The sequence below is a fragment of the Spermophilus citellus genome, assembly GCF_964194105.1.
Source record: "Spermophilus citellus genome assembly, chromosome: 6".
NCBI lineage: Eukaryota > Metazoa > Chordata > Mammalia > Rodentia > Sciuridae > Spermophilus > Spermophilus citellus.
This window is the reverse complement of record NC_138187.1, coordinates 156,274,971-156,296,641: the sequence shown is the minus strand read 5'-3', so window position 1 is coordinate 156,296,641 and position 21,671 is coordinate 156,274,971. Positions and strand designations below refer to the sequence as shown.

General features: G+C 46.9%; 1 protein-coding gene across 2 annotated transcripts in view; it reads right to left on the bottom strand.

Moving 5' to 3' along the window:
- The window catches only part of ASTN1 (astrotactin 1), a gene marked incomplete at its 5' end in the record, with an annotated part of 280,379 nt that overhangs the window by 119,861 nt on the left and 138,847 nt on the right, over window positions 1-21,671 (bottom strand). For both annotated transcript variants that reach the window (XM_081298255.1, XM_081298256.1), the window contains one exon: window positions 15,537-15,621. In XM_081298255.1, the coding sequence (XP_081154381.1) occupies window positions 15,537-15,621 (85 nt within the window). The remainder of the gene's footprint in view (window positions 1-15,536; window positions 15,622-21,671) is intronic.

Here is a 21,671-nt window from a genome sequence, read left to right as displayed (position 1 = left end):
GGATCTCAGGCCTAGCAAGTGTAATTGCTAAATTGGTCAAAGACTGAAAGAATGGAGAGAGGTTTTGCAACAGCATCACCAACCCTCTCTCTGGGCTTCAGTTCAAAGGAATCGTGGTTCAGGGCCAGGGAGAGAACAGCAGACTTCTGCACGTGGAGGCTCATCTCTCCCTCCTTCTGCTGCCCTCTGGTACACAAGGGCACAGCAGGGGTTTCTGGGAAACAGAGTCTTTGATGATGCGCTCTCCCTGCTGTGAAGACTAATGACTTCAAAGAGGGCATCCTGCCACGCTGGGGGCTTCCATGGAAAATCTGACTGCAGTGTAATTAGGCAAGAGGCTCCAGTTCAGGCTGGTGTGTCCAACATCACCCTCCTTGGCCCTGCAGAAGTTACAATTTGGGGAAGGAAGAGACAAGGCTTTTGAAGAGCAGAAGTGTCTTTGATGCTGGCAGAGAAAAGGAGAAAAATTAAAACCACACCAAACCAAACAAGCCTGGTCAGGAACTGCTGGCCAGTAGCCAAGTTGATAGGTTTTACATAATGGAAGTAGGACCTGCCTGCTGAGGAGCATCTCCCTGACAGGTGTCATGATGCCTGTGCTACAGATTCCGAGCATCTTAGAGGAAGAACCCTGTGATCTCAATCACTGCCTGGTATTACCGAGCTCTGTCCCCAAGCTGGACGTTCTCGCTGTCCATTATCTATCATTGACAGTCCTCTCTATCTGGACCCTGCATCCTGAAAAAATATTGCACCTGTACAAACATTTTTTCTTGTCATTATTCCCTGAACAACACAACTATTCACATGGCATTCATATGGCATCAGGTACTCTAAGAAATCCAGAGATGACTTGAAGCATACAGGGGAATGTACACTGGTCACACTCAACTATTAAACCGTTTTATAGAAGAACTCCAGCATCCTCGGATTTTAGCACAGGGCTTGGTTACTTGATCCAATAATCTGCAGACACGAAGTGATGGCTGCAGTCCTCATGACAGCCTTTATAGGGCGGTTACCCCTAGTTCACAGCAGGAACAAAGTCAGGCTCAGAAAACTTAGGTAATTTGCCCAAAGGGATGGGTAGTAAGTGAACAGGAGAGTTAGGACTTAGACCGGGGCAGTCTGCGCGTGCAGTCTTGACCCATATGTTCTTCTGACCTGAGTTCCCAACAAAGTTAAGCTTCTTGTGTCTACAATGGACTGGGGTGGACCACACAGGAGTACTGTGAGAATTTTACAAGGTTCCTGGCACAGAGAGGATGTTCAATAGCAGTGATGCTTTGTAAGTAGTAGAAAGACATTAATTTCCCCTCTTTCATGCTGTATAAGCCCTATAAGGTGGTTACCCACATACATATCTCCCCAGTCTGTCATAATGCTTGAAATCCCACTAAAAGCAATTATTTATTGAACACCCAATATGTGTGCTTGAGAATGTGTCTCAAAAATAAGCTCTCTCCCTCCAGAAGACCTACGGTCCATCAGGGGGACAAGATAAGGAATAGAAATAGCACCAGGCCCAGTGAGGCCACTGGCACAGGAGAGTCACAGTCCCGAGGCTGCCAAAAGCTGTAGAGGCGGCTTCCAAATGGGAGTCGGGAAGGGTTTTATGTTGAGCAGCTCTTTGGGTTGCCCTTGGAGAATGGGGAGAACTAAGCAGGAGGGGCATAGGAGGAAGGGAACTGGAGGAGAACAGAGGACCTGAGCAGACGTGGAGAGGGCATAAGAAAAAGTCAAATGTGGTCAAAAGGCAGCTGGGCGGGGCTGGAAATGGACTCTGGGTCTATCTTACCCAGAGCCTCTCCTGAGAGTGCGCGCAGTGGTATGTCCACCCTCATCCTCACACTGATAGCCTGGACCCAGAGGCAGACTTGGAAGGTCAGCCCATCTCCTTTATTCCTACTGTGTGCTCGAAAGCTAGTCTGGGCCCCCAGATGCCAGAGCTTCACATCTGTAAAACCTCAGCGGAAAGTGATGTGACCCATAACGCACTTACAGACGAGGCCTGCCACATAGAAAGCACTCAGTCAATATTACCTACTACTATTCAAATGAGGGAACAGACATAAGGCACCTGGGACAGTTGGTCACTTATGAAAGGAGTCCCTCCCTCCCTTCTACTGGCCCCAGAGCACCCTGCAAACCTCTCCAGATGTATTTTGTTGATCCTGAGGCATTTTAGTCCTCTGCGTTAAACACCACTACTCTGTGGGTCCCTTTCAAAGAGCCAGGGCTCCTGGGACCAGGAGGAAACCCATTTAGTGGTGGACGGTGGAGAGAAGAGGATTACATCAGTGGATCCCCAAACCTGGAGCATCCAGGACACTGGCTGGAACATGGACCTGGAGTGTCCAGCTCCAGGACCTGAGCATCCTGCAGGCAGCCAGGTCAGCTGTCAGACTCACGGCACTCGAGCTTCAGGGAAGAGTGGAGGAGGCCAAGGCAAAACAAACCAGGGCTCTTGGCACCCACGAATCAGCTTATCTGTAAAGTGGGCTGCCCTCCTCTGCAGACAGCATCTTCCTCCTTGCAAGGCAAGACTCTTAGTGACATGAAATGACATCGCCCAGAGGAGGACACCACCTAAAGGCACATGGAGAGTGTGGAGGCCAGATCTCAACAGCTCTGCATTCTCCAGAGAAAGAGAATGAATCCATTTTCTTAAAAACAAAGGAGTCCAAGAGCTAAGATGGATTCACCAATGAGACTGAGTCCAAAGAGAAGCTCATGATCACTTCTGATGGCATCTCTAGGTTGGCACTGCAAAGGGTGACAGAACAGCCACCGTTCTTGAAATGCCTTTCTTTAGAAAGGCATTCGATCACAGGATTAGAAATCATATTGAGTACCTGTTCTGAGCTAGACACTTGGAAAAGCCTTTTATTGGGACTAGATAGAAACATGTTGAGCAATTGTGCACGTGATGAATTCCTGTGTGGTTGGACAAGTGTCGCCCACAGGTCTTAAGTAAGGGGTCAAGATGAGCCTGAAGGAAGGTCTCTCACAAGAGCTGGGCCCACCCTTGTTCTCTTTGACAATTCCATCAGTGACTTGAAGACCACTGAACCTATGTTAACTGCAATGATACCCCTTAGTCAGAGGGCGTAAGTTTCAAGACTCCCGTGGATGCCTGAAACTGTGGATGGCACCGAACCCCAGATGTTATTTTTATTTTTCATACATACTTACCTGTGATAAAGTCCAGAACTTTCATCTTTCATTTAAAGGAAGTGCTGATTTTTCCTTGGCATATTCACATTGTCAGCATCACTACTCTTGCATTTTGGAGCCCTTAAGTAAAATAAGCATTCTTGAACACAAGCACTACAGTAAAGTTGAACTGATAATTGAAGTAGCCACTAAGAGGCTAATGGGTGGGAGTGTAATCAGCATGGGTATTCTCAGCAAAGAAATGGGGCACATTGTGGATAAAATGGAGAGAGACCACACACGATTTCAACATGCTTCTTAGAATGACAGGCAATGTAAGACTTATGAATTGGTTATTCTAGAATTTTCCATTTAATATTTTCAAGACAAAGGTTGACTGCAGGTTACTGAAACCTCAGAGAGTGAAACCACAGGTCAGGGGAGGCTACTGTAAATCTACAAATAACAGAAGGTGGAAGGGGCAACTAATTGTGAGACAATAGAGTCAAGATCCAAAGGATTTCAGCAGGCTACTCTATTAAAATTTAATAGGGTGTTGTATAAGAACTGCATCTAGGTTAAGACAAGGGACTGTTGTCTTGAACGTATTTGCTCTTTCTGACAGCAGTCCTGTGGAAAAGATCTTTAGCTGACCACAAAGTCAGAAGTCAACACCATGACTTTTCTCTGAAAGGAGTGAACACAGAATTTATTAATAGAAAACACAGGGCAAGAAACACCCTGACGAAGACTATGGAGTGATTTGATCAGTCCTAGGCCTTAAGGGCATAATGACACAGGAGGGTGACACAGAAGACAGCAGGGTCTTCAAGAGATTTAGGACTTGCAGTCTACAGACCAGTTGACAGGAGCAGGTGCATTCAGAAGAGAAGGCTCAGAAGAGAGAGCATCCTATAGGCAAGCATCCAAACACCCATTCGTAGCCAGCCCACAGGCAGGAGGGGTCTTACTTGTTCACAGACATCCACGTCACACTCTACAAAAAATCAGTGTATTTCTCTAATTCACACAAAGGTTCTGCATGAACTAGCAGTCCTGAGCATGCAGAAAGAGATCAACATATTCCTTATTCAAAGGACAGAGCTAAACAAACAGGTGGAAGTTACAGGAAAACATATTTTGGCTCAGCCTAAAGATCTGTCTAAGAATCTGCATGGCAACAATGGAATGTGCTTCCTCTTCAAATACCATCGCCCCCATCACTGGGAGCGTGCAGTGGCTGGGAGGCCATCTGCTAAAAGACTGTGGGAGGGATTTCTACACCAGGTGGCAGGTTGGATAATACGACCTCGAGGTGGGCTTCCAACTCCGCGTGTCTGGAATTGTCAGCGATCCAGCTGAGATTCCTACTCTCCCTTCCTAAAATTAGGGAGGTGACTCACCACTTCCATGAGAGAAGCTGAAATTTGATGGGTTTACATAAGATCTGCATTTCAGTTCAGAAAACAGAGGCCTATGGAAGTCCTGCCCAAACCATCCCCAAAACACAGCAGGACTTGGAAGATGGTCACTAGGCATTGCTCATGAAGGATGGGCACAGTCCTCCATTTATTTAAAAATAAATAGGTACTCAATAAATATTTATTGAGTACCTATTATGTTCTAGGTAGTGTGTTAAGATTGGGTAAAAGTTTGAAGAACGTCAGTTATACCAGGACCAGTGGGAGGCATCATCAGTGAGGATCCTTATGGCCATCAGTTCCTGAGTGCTCACATATTTTATGAGAACACTATTTATTGAGCATCTTTAGGTTTTCTTAATAATCCTTATAACAACCAGTGATTAGATATTAATACTCTTATTTTCAGTGATGAGGAAATTGAGGTTTCTAAAAGTTACAGAGTTAGCCAAAAACAAAGAACTTTTAAATAGAAGAAATAAAAATTGGGCACAACTCTGTTGGACTCCATCTCTGTGCTCTTCCCATGATGCTCTACTGCTTCCCATAAAGATAAACACGTGAGCAGGTGAGGGCTAGGGTGGGGCCCCGTGGCCAAGTGCTTACCTAGCCTACACATGGCCCTCACCGCAAAACAAACCAACTAAACAATGTGACCAGATGAGCATTATTAACCCTTTTGGAAGAGAGGTGCACGTAGTCTCCTGGCTTGGAGGAAATGGTTCAACTCCAGCTAAGTGAAGCCAGTTAACAAGACTATACCTACTCACGTCCCAGTACCTTCTTTCTAAGACAGATAGCTTGAGGAAAATGGATGGTCCAATCCTCCAAAGGCACGGGAGATGTTACTCTTGACCCATTGAGCAAGGGCTCTGAAATCTCTGCCAATAGCAAGGACCTGCCTGGGTGTTTTATTTTCCTATACCTGTGCTAACAAATTGGTTGTTATAAGGATTATTAAGAAAACCTAAAGATGCTCAATAAATAGTGTTCTCATAAAATATGTGAGCACTCAGGAACTGATGCCCACAGATAGAATCCATGGTACCAGCTGTGCCCAGCCTTCTGCTACAGCAGGCTCTCCACACTTGAACCCATGGCTACCTCTTCACAGCAGCCTCTGCACAGAGCTACTCACTAACGTTCACCTGTCCTCACAGACAGTTTCCAGCCCGGCCTCCCAGCACATGGCCAATGGAAGTGCCTGTCTCACCTGAATCAGGCTGAATCATGCAGCCAATGGCCTTCACTGTGTTTAGCCCCACAGCAAGGCCCCTCTGGTGACTTGTCACTCTCCCCAGGCTCTTACATCATTCTGAAAGAGATTCCCAGCTCAGGACACACACTTCATGTTTTAACTAGGCCTCAACTCATACAGCATTTGTTCTGGTTCTTCAGGTTGAATTTCAGCTCTGTCCTCTGCTTTCACCTTGAGACTCTGAGGAACAAGAGCCCTTGAGGGGGTTGACAAAAGAAAATCCTCTTTAGGGACTAGGTTTCTCTTTGCTTGCCCGTGGGACTCTCCATGTTGCTGCAATACCCAATAGATTCACCTGTAAAATGGGACGGTAATAGTTCCTAGCTATGGTGATGACAAGAGAATTACATTTGCTGGTGTAGGACACGTGCTCAGAAGGGTGGCTGGTACCTGGCAAGTAAATGGCAGCCTTGTTGCTACCATAGCTGCAGGGCAGAGGCGGAGGGGCTGCCATGTCAGGCAGGCAAAGGTCTATGTGCAGCTCATTGGTACTTTTAATGCAGTGCCAGGCAGACTTTCCCAGGGTGGAATACATTCCTATCTGTGATCACCCCACGGTGGAAGCACTCGGTCCATTTAAGGTCAGTCTTCACATGTGGTCCTAAGCCAGAGAGTCCCTGCCATTCCTCAGGATGGGAAAAAGCCATGCTGAGAACTGTGGTCATGGCTGCCCTGGGAGACCTTCATCTCCAGGGCTAATTAGGCTATTGTAGCCTCAGGGCTCTGAGCAGCTGTTAGATTCTGCAGGGTCTTACCCAGCAGAAGTCTAGGAACCCTCCAACGTCCATGGGTCTTAAATCCAAAGGCCAAAAACAACTGCTGGCCTAAAGTGGGCTTTCTCTCCTCAAGCCAACAATGTTACTCTCCACGTGGACAACTCTGTGGCAAGGTTAATGAACTAGGTGGAAGGAGGTGATTCCAACTGTTGAAGGACATTGTGGTTTAACAATAAGACCTAGATGTGGCCTCAGAGTTCTGTCCTGCACTCTGTGACTCTGGCCATGTTCCACAGAGCCTCAAATAACAATCTACATCTTTATCATCATATGCATGTGCATACACACACATAAGTATGCATATACATGTGTATATACAGCCATGATCAAAACAGGGAAGAGACAATATGAAGCTAGGTTTGTTAAAACAGCATTGTACTTAAACAAAAATGCAAAAAGTCTGTATGAATTGACTCTGGGTCATAGAATTTTTTTTTTTTTGCTGTTCTATTTTTTTTCTCAATTTTATACCAATAATACATATAATAGAGAAGTTTGGCCTGAATGTAAGTCTCTAAACCACTTGCCTTCAACTAAAGGAGGTTAAAGTTGATTGAGGGTGTTAAGTTAGATATCAAGAATAACTTCTCCATGGAAAAGGTTTTGAGAAAAATAATGTACCATAATGGCAATTTGGAAACTTCCTTCTTTTTCTTCCCCCATTTTGTGATTAGAAAAGTCATTGTTAAAACTATGAGAACAAAAACATGCAGCACTGAGGGGACGGCAGGAAGCAACACTTTTGATTCATAGGAGAAGAAATTGGAAGGAAATATGTCAAAATGCCAACGGTTGTTTTCTCTAAGCTTGAGATAATGAGTGAATTTATTTTCCTATTGATTTAAAAAAAAGATAAATAGCCAAAATTTCCAAAATCAAGAAAAATAATAGCAGTCTCCCACCTAGAATTCTGATACTGAAACTCAAGGAAACAGAAGGTCCGGGAGCATTCCTCGTGGAAAATATCCATGCATTCAGTGGATATAGAAATTCAGGACACTCTCTGGAAAGCATAGGCAAGACATAAAACATTCATTTCTATAAAATTGAAACAATTTATCTTCCATTCTTGAGCAGATGGGAAGGTAAATTGAGGTTGATTTTTTTTCACCCTGGTGGTCATGTTGGAGGAAATAAGTGTTCCCGCCTCCGGCACTGTTTAAAATAAGTCTCTTGGTGCAGTGACCAAACCAGTCAGAGACAGCAGTATGGTTGAGTGTTGCCTCCTCTGGAGGACAGGAAGTACTGTTGATGGACACCTGTCACTCAAGTGCAGGGGGCGGGGTGATGAAGATGAGTCTACTTGATCCTGGGGGAGGGCGTGTGGAGGAGCATAGGGTGTCTGTCTACCTCCCTTCTGTAGCCAATAACTCTCAGAGTATGATATGCTCTCATATTGTCCTTCTTGAATCTTTTTATGCCTACCTGATTTATCTCCAAAACCCAGTTATTTATATAGACTGACCTCCAGCAATGTGACCCATGACCTTTCTATCCCTCCCCTTCCTATTCAGTAAAATGCAAGGGTCTTATAGGCTGCACCTAGCCTAGTCGACAAACCCCTTCTGAGCTCACTGGCGGGGATGGTGCCCCATAAGACAGTGCCTCTCCCACCAGGGGTCTGGAAGTCGCCCACGTCTGCTGTGCCTTGGACTCATCTGAGGGAGCATGTCAAATGCACAGATTCTGGGTTCACTTCTGGACCACTGGGGGTAGAAATCAGAAGTTGGTGTTTTAAATAAGCTTCCTAGATGATACTTAAGTAGCTGCTTCTCAGACTGGCCCCCTGATAGAGCATCCTGAGTGACCAAGGTGACACTTTAAGAAAGGACCAAAGGACATTACCCCATAATGACCACAGTGTCAACACTAGTTCTTCAAGGGTCTCGGGCAACTTAGAAAAAGGTGTCCATCGGGGCAAATACGCCCTTCATCTCAGAGCCTCTCTATCTTCAGCTGACTGACCAGCCGGTTTCTGGGAAAATGGGTCAAGTGAAACTTATTTTATTGTTCAGTTGAGAAAACCCCTGCAAACAAGATGCAGAGTTTCCCAAACCAAGCGGGTGGGGTTTGGGGAGGCTGAGGCCCTGCCAAGCTAGCCAGAGACCCTGGTAGGTGGAGATGCCCCTTCAGGCACTTGGTTCCTGCCTGCTCACCCGGGGGGGGGGGGGGGGCTCCTTCCAAGGGCAGTGTCTCCCCTGGAAGCAGTTTGCAGAGGGACAGGGAGCTTTGGGTTTCATTCCAAGAGCCTCCTTCCTTGGTGTAGCAGTGAAATGAGGGGGGAGAAAGGCAGCAGCGACATTTGTGCTGACTCCTGGGGGAGGAAGAGGAGGGAGACAGAAACAGGAGGGGAAACAGAACGAGAAATAATCACCAAATAAATACCCCGGGAGCCCTCGTTAGCACTAAGTGACAAGGATGGGGCGGGGGGGAGGGCTAATGGGAAGATAATCCCATTTGAGGATGGCATGGCAGTGACAGGAGCTGGGCACAGACATGAGGGCTGGGCTGCAGGCAGGAGAGGAGGGCGCCCTGAGATAAAGGAGCAGCCCCAGGCTGGCCGGCAAGTCTTGTCTGAGGGTGGGAGGAAGGTGACCAGGGTGGCTGTGACACAGAAGCCAGAGCAGGGAGGGGAAGTAAAAGCCAGACAAAAGAGGATAAAAAAAAAAAAAAAATCAGGCAATGTCATGTGTCACAAAGGACTGTCTGCCTGACTCCCTGTGAGTCCCTTCTGAAGAGACTCGGGCTGGGGAAAAGGCCAGACTGGGCCCCATCCCTGGGCTTGGCGTGGGCTAGCTCCAGCGGGCGCGGGCACTGTTGGAGGAGAGGGTTCTGGCTCAGCCTGGGTGGCCAGGGGAAGGCAAGGCGGGTTTGGATCTTTTCAGAAAGGGTGGAGCTTGGTCTCCACTCAATACCAGGAACTCACAGGCAAAGGTATCCTGTGCCCAGCCCTGGTCCTTGTTCTGTGAGTGGTCACCAGCTAAATGTCATAACTGGTGTCATTCTGGGAGCCCAGAGAAAATGAGCTCCTGGCAAGGCGGTTTTCCGAAAGAGGGGCTGAGGCCAGCCGTGGGGAGCACGGTCCTCATGGTTGGCCGGAAGAGGAAGCTGGATCCTATGTTTGGGACATTGACTGCTTTTTCAGATTCAGAATCCCCAAACGGTTGCTCCCGGGTGGGTGAGAAGCAGGGACAAGTGGTAGGAATGGAAGGAGGGGAACGGGAAGCCCGTGGGACAGGGAAAAGGACACGTTAAGGCAACGTGGACTGCGCCAGGGAGAAGAGCACGTGGCCTGTCTGGGGGCCCAGCAGCAGGGTCTCCTCCTGAGCAGCCCGTGGAGAAAGGAGGGCTCTGACCGAGCGGGGCCATCCTGACGACAGCTTTTAAATCCTTGGAGAAACACCTGTTCATTTTCACAGCAGGTCTCTCCCTGTCTCATGAATTATCACTCTGTCTCCATCCTTCAGCATGGAAATCTAGTGATATTTTATATTTCTCTAGTGGAGAATCTCCTTGGTATTGCCCTCTGTAGCTGAGATGCCAGAATAAGAAATCAGACTATTATTTACCAGGAATCTTCAAATGCATGAATTTAATCTAATTGCGGTATTCTGAAAAATGTATCTAGAGGCCCTTGGGTACACTTTTAATTTAACAAAAAAACATTATTATGGCCTTTCTTAATAACTCCAAAGGAGCTAAATAAATTTGTTTTTTTCCTCCTCTAATATTTTCATGTAAATCAATCTCTCTTGCCTCCTCCAACCTCCTTCACTGTTTTCGCTTCTCATTTGTGAAAATTTCCAATTTGTCTCTGCCGTCCTGGCAAACAAATCTGAAATACAGACTCTGATAGTTCCCGGCTGTGTCCAGGCAGCTCCAGGGTGGGAGGCCAAGGAGTTATTCCGTGAATTCATGCAGGGAAGACAGGAGATGTGGAACACCACCAGGCTGGGTGAGGACCCGTCCACCCGGGGGGGTCTGGCAGCTGGGTCATGCTGGGGTGTGTGTGGGGGGGCGCTGTGACAGGAAATGATTGATTCTGTTGCCAACATCAGGGGACAAGGATGTGCCCTCCAACACCCTGTGTTCTTTTAATGACCCATTAGAAATCTGCCATCCTTCACTTTAAATCTTTCTGAGGCTAATTTTACTTTTAGCAAGTTCAATGATTTTACAACCTTCCTCCTGGGCTCCCCACCTGGAGGACCCAGAGCCAGGGCTTCACTAGACGCTCAGCCCACGGCTTCTGGACCTGCCTCCCTTCTCCTGGGCATTTTTGGCAGGATCAGAGCCACTGGGAAAGTGTTACGACCCCCATGATTCATGTTCCTCATACACCTGCTCTCCAGTTCTCTGTCATTTTTTGCTGTCTGTTCTTGAAAATTCTTATCTGCAGGATAGTTTTAGGACTACTGTTTTACTTGGAGAATCCACATAAATAAAAATTGAGACAGTGCCAGTGGATTTTGTGTTTGATTTTTTTGTTTCTCTTGGGATTACTTATTTAACTTTTTTGGGGGTGGGGATGGATACGGGGATTGAACTCAGGGGCATTTGACCACTGAGCCACATCCCCAGCCCTGTTTTGTATTTTATTTAGAGACAGTGTTTCACTGAGTTGCTTAGCACTTTGCCATTGCTGAGGGCTGGCTTTGAACTCGCGATCCTCCTTTCTCAGCCTCCTGAGCTGCTGGGATTACCGGCGGGTGTTAGGGTCTGTAAACAAGTCGGGATGGCGCCTGGCATTTTGCCAGAGGGAGTGGTTTGTGAGGTGGTGCCAGCGAGCCATTAAGTGTGGAGATTCCTTATTGGTTGACGGCTGGATCTAGTTTATGTTAATTAAGATAAGCTGTGTGGAATGTATATATACCCCTCCTGTCCTACACTAAACGGCTCCCACTCCTGCTGTATCAATGTACACAAGTTGTTCGTCACCCCCCCGGGTTATTTTGCTGCAGCTGGACTGCGGCGGGCGTGCACCACCATGCCAGCTTACTTATTTGATTCTGAAGGTCTCAAAAACAATGCTACAGTCAACCTGGAACTTCCCTCCTCTGCTAACAGCTCTGGGTTCTGTACATGGAGAGTAATGTCTAGTGCTTCTATAAACTAGAAAGACCACCGAGACCTAGATTTCACCTACCCCAACCTCTTCTTTCTCTGTCATTGACTCTCTGACTGTATCTGCCCTTCCTGGGAAAGCCATGCTTCTTATGTCTCCATACCTCTGGTCCCACTGTTCCCTTCACATAGAGTCACTCTGGCCACCTGTCAATGGTTCAAAGTCCGACTTCTCCATGAAGTCCTACGGCAGATTCTTCCACCTCCCATAAGTCAGCCCTTGAACTGTAATCTCATGCACCACTGCTCACACCTTTACTTTAATGGGTCTTGGAATTCAGCATGATTATTTATTTACAGTCCTTTCTTCCTATGTAGACCATCAGTTCTTCCAGAGCAGGGACCACGTCTTCTTATGTATAGCAAACTAGCACGCTCTGGACGCGAGGAGTAATGGGCTAATGTTTGTTACGCTCATGAATGAGTGGGAGGACAAATGATGGAATGTTATGGTACAAGGACTCTTGGGATAAGCTGGCTCCCTCACACGCACAGCACACTCACAAAGATTATGCATATCCTAACATAATACATACACATCCTACACATACGCACAACCAGGTAAACCCGGAGAGCTAGACAGAAGCTAAATAAAACCGCAGGTGCAACGCCTCTGCCACACAGAACCATCCATTTATTTGTACCATTTTTATTAACGTCCTTGATCAATTTTCATCCTCGTCTGAAAGTCCCAAATGCTTATTGCTATTTTTCTCCTGGTATAGCAACCTCGATTTTTCATGAAGGAATTTGTTTTAACTATTACTAGCCTAGGATTTGGTTGTTCTACCTCAACAGGATGTTCAGCTATCTGAATGTATGCAGCGTCAGAATGCTAAAGAAAAATCATCAATACCCACACACCGGCTGCTTACCTTCACCCTCTGGAACATTAAATAAAATTTTCAGGAAGATCAGGCCTCCCATTGATTTTTCCATAATACCCCAATACCTATCATTATTTGGCAATCTGTCAGGCAGTTTTCAATTTCAGTGACAGTCTCTGCATTCAAACCAATTTCTATTAATTTTGTGAAAATCATTTAAAGAAACATGGCAGCAGATTCCTGATTTAAATCAAGATGCATGGCATCTTCTACTTTTCACTTTTCTTGTCATTTGAAGAGGAAAAAAAAAAAAACGCTGTCATTTGTCTGGTGCTGTTTTATAAACATAAACCCAGGCTCCTTATCACTCCTGGCTCCATTATCCTCAGGAGAGTCACGGCTTTTCTTTCCTCCTAACAGTTGCTCCATTATTTTATTAGTGTCCAAAATGAGACCTTGTAGACAGTGGCGATCATAGAATAATGGAAATTAGAGATGGAAATGACAGATTAGGTCTCCTTGCCTGTTTCCTGGGGCCAATGTTCCTGTCAGTCTGCAGTTTGGTGCTTTAGCCCATCTTGTTCTAAAGGACACCAGTGCTGGGTCCCCACTGTTCCCTGAGGCCCTTGTCTACATCCTAAGACTGTCTCTACACACAGCCCGAGGGAATGATGCAGCCATTATCAAGGGAAGTCAGACCCATCCTGCACGATCTGTCTACCAGGCCAGGGATGTGGAGGCTTGAGCCTTAACCACCCAATCCAATCACTGCAGAGAGACAGACTGGAGCACTTAGGGCAAAAGCGAAATGACATTTTGTAGTTGTTTGCTTCAGCAGCAAGTTTGCAGGCGAGGAGAGAGGGAGAGGCGGTATCCATCACCCTTTATAACGCGGTACTCAATGAAAATCAGTTAACGGCCCTCCTCAGCCATCACATGAGCGACAGTGCGGCTCCGCAGCAACTGTACAAACGTGAATTTCAGGGATTCAGAGAGGTAGGCGACTCTGCAGATTTGAAATAGCGAACAGCTCTCCTTTCCATATCACACTTGACATCTGTTGGCCAAGGCCTCTGGCTTCTCACCAATGCTTTAATCCTAACAGAGCACTCCGAGGGTACTGGCCCTTCTTACGAACACCTTCCTCTGGATTTTGTGGCCTCTCTGATCTCAAATCTGGTCAAAGCTGAGCAACTCTCCATTTTCACTAATAGAAAAATTCACGGCATTCTGACTTGCCCAAGTTTCCTGACCTGTGACTCCGATTTCCTTCCCCTAACTTCATTTCCCCTTGTCCTTATCCCTCCACTTCAACCTGTTCCAGAACATTTGCCCTCCTCTAGCGCCTGTGGGCATCTATCACACCTTGACTAGTCATCGCAGGCCAAGTCCTCAGAGCTGAGTTCTCCTATCCCCTTATTGTAAATCACTCCCTGGGGCTCTTCAATCATTTTTATTGCTCTTCTCCAAACCCTCACCCACTTGTCACCATATTTATTGCTTTGAGAGTCCAGAACTACACTCAGTATTCTAGGTTTCATCTCATCAAACTCATACAGAGGGGCTGACCATCGACCTCAGGGACGGGCGTCCTCCGTGGCAGTGTTCGAAATGAGGTGGGCCAAGCTTTTCCCACCTTGTTGGGCTGCAGATGCATAATCTAACTTGCTGTCCAAGTAGACACTCCAAGATGCCATTTGCCTACATTTCCTTCTTGTTTTCCCTGTTCCATTGATTTCTACTATTAGCATTTATCGATTCCTTCCCCTCCCCCCACTACTCAGCTAATGCAGAAAGCAGGCCCTCAGCATCCAAAATGAGGTACAAATTTGCTTTTAAAAAGCATTATGAGACATATAGTGGCTTTAGAGCAGTGTGGATATACTTAATTCCACAGAATTGCACACTTCAGAAATTACTAAAATGGTAAATTTTATGTTATGTATGTCATCACAATGTCAGTATTAAAGCATGTAAAAAAATAAAAAGCACTACCAGACAGGGTGGCACAGGCCTGAAATCCCAGTGGCTCAGGAGGGTGAGGCAGGAGGATCCTGAGTTCAAACTGAGCCTCAGCAACTTAGTGAGGCCCTAAGCAACTCAGTGAGACCCTGTCTCGAAATAAAATACAAAAAAAGGGCTGGGGATGTGGCTCAGGGGTTAAGCTCCCCTGGTTTCAATCCTTGATACCAAAATAAAAATAAAAAATAAACCTTGCCAGACACGGTGGTGCACACCTGTAATCCCAGCAACTCAGGAGGATGAGGGAGGATGGCAAGCTCAGCAAGGCTCTTTTACAAAATAAGAAATAGAAAAGACTGGAGTTGTAGCTCAGTGGGAGAGCACCCCTTGGTTCAATCCCCCTGTACTGCATTAAAAAGATAAGCAAATAAGTAAATAAATAAATGAAGTACCAGGTGACTTCTTTGTCCCAGCCATGAGAGCTTTGGGGAGAGCAACGGTCCCACAGGGAAGTAGAACTGGGCACCTGGACAAAATAGGCTTGCTCACCCCAGAGCACACCGCGAGCTTTGCACATCACCCCTGCTCACGGAGCTGGGGAAACAGGTCTCCACTCATGGCGGTCTGCGAAGCTCGTCAAGCTCCAAGAGTGTGACACTGCAGTCTGTGTGGCTTCGTGTGTCTCCCACTGAATCACCAGCTAAGCTCAGCCTCTGGAATCCTCGTGGCCGGAAGCGGTGTGAAAGGGGAGAGGGCCAACCTAGGGTCCAGATTGCAGCTGGTTGCTGCAGGCTGCAAATTGGAACCATCATCCTGACTCGTAAATGGATAAAAGGTGATGAAAGCTGTGGGATGGTATAAATATGGAAAGGCACAGTGAGTTTTTACCCATCCACTGTTCAGAGTATAACCCCCCCCCCATTAGCTCTGTTCCCCTCCACAGAGTGGATCCTTGGCCTACGAAAGGCAGCAGAGATATAGGAACCTGCCTACTGGCCATCTGCTCACTTACCCCTGGTTTGTCCCCCATTCATTCCGAATGCAAAGGTGCTTGTGGACTGGATCCTTCATGTACCCTTCGTAGCAGAGGCACTCGCCTTAGCAGCAGGGCAGGGAGGAAAAGAGAGAAACAGAAGTGAACAGGTTAACGCGTCTGTGCTGGAGAAAAGTCGTATGAAGTGGTCAGGTGCATGAAGGAGGCAATACATCTCCTCGCGTCAGGTATTTCCCCCAGGAATGAAGACACCATCCGTCTCTCCATTTTCTCTCCCACAGGAACCCCCGAGTCTGCAAAGCACCTTTCTATGTGCTTTGTGAGTGCAATGACCAAGGACCCCTGGGGGAAGAGATGTTCTTCATTGTCTCAATGTCAATACTTCAGGGACTTATAGGTGATGGATAAATGTGTAAAGATGGCATATGCAAGTTATTTCATCAAATATTTCTGAGAATCTTTTAATGTAGGTATTATTAGCTCTTATGCTGAAGGGAGAAACTGAGGCATAGAACACGGGAGGACTTGTCAACAGCTTGTGTCAGAATTAATATTCATTCCTATGTCTGCTGACTCCAGGCCTTTTCTCCCCACCATGCCAGAAACTAGCTCTCAAAACAGCACTACATTTAGAAGAGACCACATGTACCTATTATGGTTTTATAGGAATGCTGGGTTTTAGCTTCTGAGTGAAAATGGCTAATTATCTTGGAGAAGGCAAACAGAAACATCATCTGAACTCTGTATTTGCTTAGGATATTACTATTCTGCATTATTATTAGTTCCTCCCTTGGTACCAAGAAGTTCCTGAACCCTCTGGAATTGCATGCAAAACTATCTATGTATGTGCATTCATTTTTCAAGACAGGTTTCCATGGCATTGATTTGATTTACAAGAAGACCCCGAAAGCTTAACAATCATTGCTATATTTAGCGTTGATCTTGAGGAAAATTGTTGCTACTTCCTTCCATTAATAATTCCATATGCAGTGCTATGTAACCCCAAACTACTGAGACCAGTTACACCAAAGTACTTGTGTTTGCTCTTTTAATGGCTGGTTATTTAATTTGTAAATAAAAATAACAGCGGAAGACTTCCTGAAATTGGTAAATAACAAAGGTGCCACGCCTTAAGGAGACAATAGGCACACAGACTCTTTATCACCCAGGAAGAGACATTTGAAAGGGATATAAATAGAATAATAGCTTTGATTGTTATTTTCCATTTTTAAAGATTAAAAAACCCAATAAAAATGAAATGAAGGGATCTCACAGTTAAGGGGGACAGGTCTGAATCGTCTGAGCAAGGGTGTTTATTTAGAAGCTTAGCTCAAGGGTTCATTTATAGATTGACCTATAGCAATTATCCATCAGGGCCCCTATCTTTCCCCACAACCATCTTTCCCCACAATTTCTCTAATCCACATGCGGAGGAGTGGATGAAAGAAGGAAAGTGCTGTTTGTGAAAAATCCAGAGAGTATAAGAGGTCCCTACTCTGTTTCCTGTATGGGAAATTCATGTCATGGCCATAGGCTACTGAGCACGATGGGTCCACATTTATTGGCTTCAGCAAGGCCGAGCTGTATCCAGAAATGGTCAGGGAGCTCTGAGCCAAACAGGAAAACACAGCTTTAAATTAGGTGGCTGGTGACAGCCAGTGAAGACTGTCCCTCTGATAAAAGGAAAGATAAAGAGGCCAAGGAAAATGAAGGAGAGCACTAGAGCCTGGCTTCATTCCTTAGTAATTCCAGAACAATCTCGGGCCCCAGACCCGTAGGCTACCCGGGGCAGGGACAAGGCTGCTTCTTCCAAAGGAGTCAGCCTTTCACAAAGATGGTGCCATGGAAAAATAATTAATTAATTCAAGGGTTTGCCCTACATTTATAGATAACACTGTCACCCCCTCAAGATGCAGATATCTAAGCCAATTAACAAGTCCAGAGCTCAAATAGACTTCTCCCTTTGGGAAGGATACGCTCCTGATTGTCCTTGTGGGCAATTAGGCGTAAACCTGATGATACAAAACAGGAAGTCACTTCAGGAGGCTGTCAAAGCCATCACTCTGACTCAGAATAGTTTCGGCTGGACACCTTGACTAGAATTAGGAACATAACAACAACAACAACAACAAAAGGCTGTCCTCTTCTCCATTTGATATCTAGTTACCACACAACATGTAAAATAAATGCAGCAACCACCGAGTGTTCAAACAGAGCCTCGTTTTCCTAATGACAGCAACACCTACCATTTGTAGAGCGCATTTACCTTCTCAAATTGCCTTCACAGTCATTATCTCCTCATGAGGCTCCCATCACTCATTACCATGTGGGGACACACTGCCGACAGCAGAGAAAGCTCTTCTCCATATCATGGCACGTGCGGCCCACCGTCAGAGAAGCACACATTTTCAAACCTATCAGGCCAGAGTTTGAGGATCTCCAAAATCTGCCTCTTACCGGAGGATCCTCATTTCCGGAACCCACCAAACTTGCCTCTTCTGTCTTCCTCCACAAAACCAGTTTGGCCATCTACACTGAAAGGAGTGCAGACTTGATGAGGGAAGTTGCCATGGCAACCAACTGCTAAATCTTGACTTTAAGAGGGGTTTCGTGCAAGCACAGGCTCCGACTGTTAGCTGTGGATTTTAAAGACCCCACAAGGGTGTTGGATGCCCTCCTAAGCTAGAAGTGTTACAGTCTCCGCATCTGCTGTGACAGATGGCGAGGAACACAGGAGGCGCCGGCACTGTGGTGGTATACACAGGAATCCAAGGGAGAGATGTGTCACGGCCACGGAGAATGCTCTGCCAGGGTAGAGTGTGCCTGCAGGAGGCGCTCGGGCCTGCCCGCCGTGGTAGGTTCAGGGTCTGGAGGCTGCTACGCCCGCCTTGTGCCCTGAAGAGCAATCATGCCTTGATCTGCCTTGTATGTGGGATAGAGCCTTTGGTTATTTCCCACCCTACAGATGAAGCACTGAGGTACAAAACTCGTGGGAGGATTAAAGAATGACCTTGAAGCTGGGGCTCCTCAGGCATGACTTGATCAATGCAGATGGAGTCCAAAAGCCCTGAGTCATCCTGCTTCAGGTAGCAGTTGGCTTTCATGAAGCGGAATTGGGTATGCTTCATCTAAAAAGGGAAGTCTCCGTCAGACATCCAGATTCGGGTAACATCTAACTGCTGATATTCCTCCCCTATGCAGACATGGGGAAAGGGGTGGGTCCGGGGTCTTACAGCCCCACAGGACCGTAAGGAGGAGAGAAGAGAGTACCATAGTGCATCCTGAAGGAAGCGCTTTAATGCAGCGGCACAGGTGCATTTGGAACAAGTGGGCAATCCAGGTGCAAGAACAAAATGGGGACGAGCTTTTCTGCCAAACTGGGTTCAGCAACACCCAGGTGGAGAGAGAAGCGGTGGCTTGGAGCAAGCAAAGGAGCAGAGGCTGCATCATCTGGCAGCCAGGCCCAGGGCCCCTCAGCAGCTTTTCCCATCTCTACCTGGCTGGGTCTGGAAGACCTGGGACAGAAGAGATTTCAGTGAACATCTTGGATAGAGATTAAAACTTGATTTAGCTTGGAAGCCTGTGCTCCTTGCAGATCTATAAAAGCTACATATCTTGAAAAGGGCAATGAGGGTCTGTGGCCAGAATCAATGGGGCTGAGGAATTAAACAGGTGTGCGGAGCCTCCACAGCTGCCCATATGGCAGGACAAAGGCTGGCGGTGGAGCGGAGAAAAAGTCACTGAAACCAGGTAGCATGTGTTTCCATAAAAACAAAACAAAACCGAATGGCAGGCGGCCCCAACAGAGACACTCAGAAACTGCAGGAAAAGTCAACTTCCAGCTGGATCCAGTGGGGGCATTGAGTCACATCTTCTTAGTGCTTTGTGATTATCCCAAATGACCAGAGCCTGGGAGGACCTGGGAGAGAATGTCACCGTGTGGCTGGCAAAGGGATTTGTCAGAGGGCTGCTGCTCTCAACGGCCACTTGGAAGGGGAACGATTCTTCTACCAGTTCTCTTCCCAAAGGCGAGCAGTGCAGGTGTCCTGGCGTGAGCAGTATGTCAGGCAGCCTGAACTTGAAGTCCATCTCAGCTAGTAACTAGCTGACTGATCTTGAGCCAATTAGTCAACATCTCGTGTAAAATGAGGGTAAAATACCATTTGCTTCATAGCATTATTCTAAGGCTTCAGTTACAAAGGCTAAGCAAAACCCAGGGCTTGACAGAGAGTGAGCACTCAGTCAACAGGACCTATCCTGATTTTTATTGAAAATCATTTTCCCACACACATTCTCCGCTGGTCCCCACTCCCGACGCGGCAGGATGCGGGGACGATGGACCATGGCGCATTTTCTGATTTGTCATCAGGCTGCACCTAACTTAGGTACACCTGAGTTATCTAATAACCCCATGAGAGGACTCGTCACCAGATCACAACCTGTTATTGGCTGAGATCTGCTAGAAGAGGGTCACAGTGCTCAGCAGGAGATGAGAAATGGCAGGTAAATCCCCAGGGTATACCTGACGATTCTCAGGCACCACAGAGTCTTCCGGTGAGAGCATTCGCTTGTGTCCACTCCGTTCCAGGCTCTGGGCTAAGAGCACACAGTCCCTCTCTCCCAACGAGCATGTTCATGCACGTAAATGTGGAGGGAGGTGCATGGAGAAGTCAGCAGGTGTCCTCCACAGGATCCCAACCCATCTTTAGAGAGTCTGTAAACTGGGCTGGGGGCCTCTAAAGGAGAGGAGCTCGTTTTGCTCCTCTCCACCTTTTCTCTCCTCCTTGGTGTGTGTTTCTCACCGCAGTAAAATATCACCACAAGCTCAGGGGTTATCATCTCACAGTTCTGAGGGCCAGAAGTGTGACATGGTTTCATGGGGCTGAAGGGTGGGCATCTTCAGGGCTGTGCTCCTTTCTGGAGGCTTAAGAAGAGAATCCGTCCTCTGGCTTTTCCATCTTCCAGAGGCTGCCCACATCCCTTGGTTCATCCCTGGTCCCTCATCCTCAAAGCCTGCAATGACTGGCTGGGTCCTTTTACAGCAGATCACTCTGATCTCCCTGGCTGCCTTCCTCTTTCTTTTAAAGACCTTTGTGATTCCACTGGGATGACCCAGATAACCAGGATAATCTTTCTGTCACAAAGCCAGCTGTCTGGAACTCTCCGGTCCCTGTGCGTCCTCCATCCTCCCCGGCCATGCAACAGAGCACATTCACAGATTCGAGGGATTCGTATGTGGACATGTTGAGCAGTCCCTTCTTCTGCCTCCTCTGGAGCACTGTGCAGATGATGGGTAAACACAGAGCTCATTGGGGACAGTTGTAGGGCAGATGCCTGAGGGGAGCTCCAGGCACTGGAGGCTGCTCCTTTGCAGCAATGGAGCATCTGTGTTTGTGTGCTTGTTTATGTGCATGTGTGTGCGTGTGTGTGAAAAGTATACAAGTGCTCTTGCACAACCCTATATATCCATATGGGCAGACCCCTCGGCGTGGCTGGGAAAGCACATGTCCCAACACTCTGACATTTCCAAGTAAGCTAGCTGGAAGATTGCAAAAATAGCGTCAACTTGACTAGAAGCCAATTCCCACACTCAGCTCTTTGGAGAAGGCTCTAGGATGGAGTGTGGGAGGCGATAAAGTTTCTTACTGATGAGCGTGTGGGATGACCACATCATCCCATGTGCAGAAAGAAGCAGGATGGGGCGGGAATGGAGGGGAGAGTCCAATTGCAGCATTAATGAAAATAAAACTCTGCAGCATCATTTCTCAGCTGTTACCCCGAATGAAGATGTTGCACCCTAGTTCTGCTGTGGGGTTTGTATTCTTATTTTTAGCCTTTCTCCTTGGTTCTCCAGTTGGAAATTCATCAGTTGTCAAATATTTAGGGGAGAGGCTTCCCGAAGTCATCTTTAGTAAGGATCAGAAACGGGACATCTGGAAGGAATGGAGGGTTGAAGGGAGAGCTCAGCTACCGACAAGCAGCTTCCTGGCACAGGGAACGGCAGTGCTCAGTAATGGCTGTTGCTTAAATGGTTTTGAGTGACAAATATGTTGGGTCTGACATGTCTGGAGAAATTAAGCAACCCTTCCTAATCCCACTTCTGCTCTGATTTCATGATAGATTAAACACAGACTCTCGCTGTAGGGAGCCACA